Source organism: Ruditapes philippinarum, unplaced genomic scaffold (genome assembly GCF_026571515.1).
Source record: "Ruditapes philippinarum isolate M1 unplaced genomic scaffold, ASM2657151v2 ctg19939_1_1_1_1, whole genome shotgun sequence".
Taxonomy (NCBI): domain Eukaryota; kingdom Metazoa; phylum Mollusca; class Bivalvia; order Venerida; family Veneridae; genus Ruditapes; species Ruditapes philippinarum.
In genome coordinates, this window is record NW_026851726.1 from 8,490 (window position 1) to 14,920 (window position 6,431).

The 6,431-nt window shown below is 32.6% G+C and overlaps 1 protein-coding gene across 1 annotated transcript; it reads right to left on the reverse strand.

Moving 5' to 3' along the window:
* Positions 1-940: 940 nt before the first annotated feature.
* Positions 941-5,513, reverse strand: LOC132738251 (uncharacterized). Its single transcript, XM_060725721.1, has 3 exons — positions 4,849-5,513; positions 2,288-2,446; positions 941-1,426 (listed from the first exon to the last, which is right to left on the reverse strand). The coding sequence occupies exons 1-3, from the start codon at positions 5,419-5,421 to the stop codon at positions 956-958; spliced, it is 1,203 nt and encodes a 400-aa protein (XP_060581704.1). The 5' UTR covers positions 5,422-5,513; the 3' UTR covers positions 941-955.
* Positions 5,514-6,431: the final 918 nt, after the last annotated feature.

Sequence of the window (6,431 nt, forward strand, 5' to 3'; positions counted from 1 at the left end):
AGATGTTTCATGCTAAGTATCTTAGCTCTAGCTCTTTGGGTTCTTTAAGAGAAGATTTTTTACGTTTTTACTATATGCATATAGGGAAAATCAATGACCCCCCTGGGGCGGGACCAATTTTGACCCCAGGGCTTTTATTTGAACAAATTTTGTAAACACTCACTAGAAGATGTTCCATGCCAATTATCTAAGCTCTAGCTCTTTGGGTTTTTGAAAGAAGATATTTAAAGTTTTTTCTTTCAGTTGCCATGGCAACCAGAGTTCTGCATTGAATTAAATTCTTTGAACGATTTTTAAAGGTGACCACCAGACGAACATTCTTGTGAAGTTTAGATGAAATTGGCTTAGTGGTTTATGAGGAGATGTCATTTAAAGTAAAAGTTTACGGACGGACGGATGCAGGCCGGACGCCAAACGAAAAGCGATCACAAAAGCTTACCCTGTCACTTTGTGACAGGTGAGCTAAAAAAAACACTCAAAATCTAATCTTTCTATATTATACTTAAAGTAAACTAGAGCTTTCATAACTGAACCTGCCTCTTTAACTTTGTAAAAACATGATCTGCAGCAAAATTTAAAATGTTCTATGCGAATAACAGAACAAAGCATTGACTGAATGGAGAATTATCATTCAGAGACCACAAATTAACAGGTCAGTCTGTTAGCTCACTCTTTTATGCCTCAACCCCCTTTATTTACTATATTAGGGTAAAATATGAATACAGCTGATTACACTGAATACACATAATTTACAAAAATTGTCTCAAATATATAAGAGATGACTTGTTTTAATTTCAAGTACAAATGGATTTGTTTTTGACATTCAAAAGGATACAGAAAATAAAGGTACATGTAGATAGAATACAGTATCAAGCTGGTTTCTGGTCTAAGTTGACCACATCTAATTATGAATTACATTGGGATCACACAGGAATATACGTAATTGGTTACATTTTTACCTTTGTATTGTGTGAAACAAATGTTTATACTCACTCTTTTTTGCTGCTATATATTCTTCTTCTTCTTTCTGTTTATTTGCTGCTGAAACTTTTTGCAACTCTTCATTAGCTGCTTGTTTGACTTGGTCCACGGCAGCCTCAGATTCCTTTAAAGTTTCAGTTTTCATTTTTTTCACTCCTTTATCAGTTGCCTTTTTTATTCTTTTGAGAGAAACTTTTGTTTGCTTCTCAAGTTCATCAATAGAAGATTTTAAAACCTTATCAACTTCAGCTAGTGTAATGTTTTCTTTATTTCCTAATGTTTCTAAAGATTTCTTAGTTGTTTCTATAAGCTCCAATTTCCTTTTTTCTGCCTCTTTTATAAATTCATCACCTTGTGTCTTAATGTTGTCATGTGCTACCTTTGCAACATCATCAAGCACTTTCCGCACATCATCTTTACCAATGAGCAATGTATCATTCTGTAACTAAAATGAAAAATTAATAATATATCATTATTCTTATTTGACAATTAAAATTCATCCCAGGTAGCCTATATCATAATCTAGCATTTTAAGACAAAGTTTCATTTCACTCAAGTTTATGTTTTTTAAAAGAATGTTCTGTATATAAAAGTGATTGTCTCCTTCAAACATTAACATTCAAAAGATGCTATAATCAAAGAATAAATATATCTATCATGACTTTTTAAAAACTATTCAATATTAAGCATATGAATCATTACGGTAGCTTTTCTTAGGATTAAATATGTTATTTTTAGATAATTTGTTTCATATAATTGTCAAATCAAAAGAAAATAAGGTGGGAAATGAAATTTGCCAAAGATAAAATGTATAAGCATAAGCAAACTCCACCATACATATCATATACAAGTCAGCTCTCTATATTTAAATGACAATTTCCCAATCTTCTGTTTTTACCGAAAACACTAACGCTTAAAAATACATCTCGGGACACTGTTTTGAAAAATGCACCTTTTTAAAGATAAAACTAGTTAAATTACTGAAACACTTAGTTGAAACAACACAAAATTATTCACCCAACAGAAAAACGATAATTCCTCTCCATTGTAACTTACGTCAGGTGTTTTAACTGACATGTTTTATTGCATGTGCCAGTTTATAAAGAAACATTATTATTTTGCAAGTGAGAAATATTATAAATCAGATTATCCTTATATCATGTATATAAATCAACCTTCAATCAGAAAGTGCATGTACATGTATTTCATCATACACAAAACGAAACATAAACTTTGTACTGATAATGTAGTGACTTCTAACTTGTTCTAATCTATGTTACTGAAAATAAAAGTAAGTTTTACAAACCTCAGATAATCTTTTCCGTGCTAACTTCGCATTATTATCAGAAATCAAGTGTCCAGTATCTGACAGAAGGTTATCAAGGTCAATGAAATATTGCTTCAAATCATTATCCACCACTTCCAGAATAGGGGCGTGTCGAACAGCCTTACCAATCTCTCTACCCTGTGAATATAGAATCAAGACATACAGGTCCTATATTAGGGGCGTAGTACAAGTTACCTTTCAGGCATCCACATCCCCTAGCACTGGCTTAAGAAGAATTCAACATTTAACATAAACTGGTAAAATTTTTAGTTTTGAATAATTGCAGATATGTTTATATGGCGGTTAGCATGAAGTCTTCAATGTGATTCGATGAAAAACAGCATATGGTCCTCTAATAAAGAAATGCAAGACAACAATGGGTGTTACTGAATAAAAAGGAATTTTGAAAGGGGATCTTCGGTTACGAAGTCTGCTAATCATAGATAAGCTGTTTTAAAACAAAGTTAAGAAAGCAGGCAACATAAGGATGATTCAACAGTGAGGAATACTAGAACCACCTGACTAGAAAAACTCCAAATTTGTAAAACAAGAGGGCCATGATGGCCCTGAGGTCGCTCAACTGTATATAGGCCCCACCAACCCCACCCCCAACGTTGCAGGGCCAATTTAACCCAAGGGCTTTTATTTGCACATACTTGGCAGACACCCATAAGAAGATGTTTCATGCTAAACATCTAAGCTCTAGCTCATTGGGCTTTTTAAAAGAAGATTTTTTTTAAGTTTTTACTATACACATATAGTTAAAAACAATGACACCCCTGGGGCGGGGCCAGTTTTGACCCAAGGGCTTTTATTTGAACAAACTTTGTAGACACTTACTAGAAGATGTTTCATGCTTAATATCTAAACTCTAGCTATTTGGGTTTTTTCAAAGAAGATTTTAAGTTTTTGCTATACACATATAAAGAAAATCAATGACCCCCGGGGCGGGGCCAATTTGGACCCCAGGTCTTTTATTTGAACAAACTTTGTAGACACTCACTAAAAGATGTTTCATGCTTAATATCTTAACTCTAGCTATTTGGGTTTTTTCAAAGAAGATTTTTTAAGTTTTTGCTATACACATATAAGGAAAATCAATGCCCCCTGGGGCCGTGCCAATTTTGACCCCAGGGCTTTTATTTGAACAAACTTGGTAGACACCTATTAGAAAATGTTTGATGCTCAATATCTTAGCCATAGCTCTTTGAGTTCTTTAAAAGAAGATTTTTTAAGTTTTTACTATATGCATATAGGGAAAATCAATGACCCCCCGGGGCGGGGCCAATTTTGACCCCAGGGCTTTTTTTTTAACAAACTTGGTAGACACCCATTAGAACATGTTTCATGCTAAATATCTTAGCTCTAATTCTTTGGGTTCTTTAATAGAAGATTTTTTAAGTGTTTACTATATGCATATAGGGAAAATCAATGACCCCCCGGCCGCGGGGCCAATTTTGACCCCAGGGCTTTTATTTGAACAAACTTGGTAGACACTCACTAGAAGATGTTTCAAGCCAAATATCTAAGCTCTAGCTCTTATGGTTTTTTAAAAGAAATTATTTAAAGTTTTTTTTTTCGGTTGCCATGGCAACCAGAGTTCTGCATGGAATTAAATTCTTTGAACAATTTTTAAAGGTGACCACCAAAGGAACATTCCTGTGAAGTTTGGATGAAATTGGCTTAGTGGTTAATGAGGAGATGTCATTTAAAGTAAAAGTTTACGGACGGACGACGGACGGACGCCGTACGAAAAGCGATCACAAAAGCTCACCCTGTCACTTTGTGACAGGTGAGCTAAAAACTAAAGGAACCAAAAAAAAAAACATGCACTCACAACAATAAATTTGTGCTGAACGATCTTCAAATGTTGTCTTTTCTTTTAATTGACCAACCACCCTCACACTGGACCACAGTGATTATCTTTCACTATACATGTACTTATCAAAATCATTAATTGCTCTGGATAGTTTATGAAACACCAGTAATGGTCACATAAGGAAATAGTAAAACTTGAGCAGTCTCAGTAAAATTTAGTCATCCCTTGTTCTGCAAATCTTCATAATTAAATCACTTCATTAATTTTAATTGAAAATGACACATGACAGTCAGATTTAAACATAAAGGTCATAATTTTAACATTTAGCATGTTGTGTCAGTGATGCATTTTTCCAAATATGAATAATTAATGTGTCCATGAAAAACTAAAGTATTATACTTCATTTAAGCATTTTAAGCTAAATTCAATTACTTCAGATTTTGATTGGCCAACTCATTTTATGTGTCAATGTCATACTGAAATTATTTAACACATATGATAATGTTGTCTAAATATGAATCGAGTCTGTCAATTACTTTCAAAGTTATGACCATTTTTGCAAATTTCAATAATTTAACTTTGACAATCTATGTCATTTATCTGGAAAATGTCAACCAGCTTACTCATATGACAAAATGGTCCTAATAGCTCACTTTTCATTTTATGCAAGGTGATTTAAATGACAGAAGAAGAAAAAGAAAACAAGTAAAATTTGCCTTACCTTGTCAAAAATGTTTCCATTCTTACTAAGATCATCTGTAACTTTTGTCTGAAAACATTCGCAGTTGATGATGACACTGTTGACTCCATTAAAATCTGTTTCTGATGCAGATACAACATCTTTATATCCATCTGGGGGCGTGAAGCACTTAGCGACCTCCCAGGATTTACTGCACCACTGAGCAGCATCAGTGTTTTTGTAGGATGGGCCATTGTATCTATGGGCCTTCTGAATTTCAGTTTTGAAATTGTGACAGATCTTGTTCGGACAACCAGCTAGAAGAAATGAAGTTGCAGAATCTTTATGATAACTGCATTTTCTGTGCTTAACGTTACAAATTTTGTTTGTAGGACAATTGACTACATTTTCTGTGCAACAATTTGTACAAATTGTTCCAGATGGAAGACCATGGTTGTTACATATATCTGTTAAACATTTCTGCTGAAACTGTTCAATTTCTTCTTCAACAAAAGGTTCAATACCTTCTTTTGTTATCAAGACTGCTAAACTAGCCTTTACCCAGTTATTGTATCTCGAGTTAGACAGTTTTTTTGACAAAGACACTGAAGCCATGCCTATGAATTGTTTATTTTTTCTGTAAATTCACCATTTGATTTGAGGTTTTCTTCCATTGTAAACTGTTCACCTAAAATTAGAAATGAATGATATTTCTATCTTATTTAAGAAAACAAAATTATGAAATAAACATTTACAAACAAGTAAATGTCAATTTGATACAATGAATTGAAACATTTAATTTAAAGACGTTGTTTAAAGAGCAATAATAGATCTTAAGCAGTCAAGAAAAGGTCATACATTTAAAAATTTTAATGCAAAGGAAGGTGTTGCCGGTCACAATCAGATTCAGGATCTTCCAAGATGAACTTTTGATATCACAAATTGAAGTGTACTGATACATGTGATACATGCAAACATTGTCAAATTGAGGGCTATTCAATTTCAGGATATAAGTTTCAAAAAGGTTTTCCAATATACAAGTCTACAGTGACATATTTTACAGCCTTATACAGTAAAAACTCTAAAAACCGGACCCTGTCCGGACTTGACCAAAAGTCCGGTTTTCAGAGGATTCCGGTTTTCAGAGGTTTTACACATTTATTGATAATTATAATGTGTTTGAACAATGACATTGTTCAAACATTTTGTATTCATTTTTCAACCCTTTTGTCTAAGTCATATTTTTAATTTCTTTTTTGAAAATAATGTCTTTTAGCAATTTTTAATATGCAAAATCCATGAATATAATTCTGAAAATTCAGAAAATTAAAACAAACACATTGTCTTAAATATATCGCTTTTAATTGGTTTTTGAAATATGTAATTAATGTATTTTAGTATTACTATATTTGCATTTAAATTAATATCCAAACAAAAGATAACTTCCAAGGTCAACATTTTTAAGCAAAACAGGAATCATTTAACAACAGTTCCCCAATTTCTTTTAGGACATTTTAATTGTAAAAAAAAACACACACAACAAATTTAAACATTGTTAAAAATCATACCTATACAGAGAAAGACACAATTATGATAAAAGAGCTTTAATTTAGTTGCAATAAGAA

Coding starts and splice junctions, on each gene's coding strand:
- LOC132738251 (XM_060725721.1), bottom strand. CDS start 5,421: ATGGCTTCAGTGTCTTTGTCAAAAAAACTGTCTAACTCGAGATACAAT. Junction 2,447..4,848: donor ATGGAAACATTTTTGACAAG/GTAAGGCAAATT, acceptor CTATATTCACAG/GGTAGAGAGATTGGTAAGGC. Junction 1,427..2,287: donor CACGGAAAAGATTATCTGAG/GTTTGTAAAACT, acceptor TTTTCATTTTAG/TTACAGAATGATACATTGCT.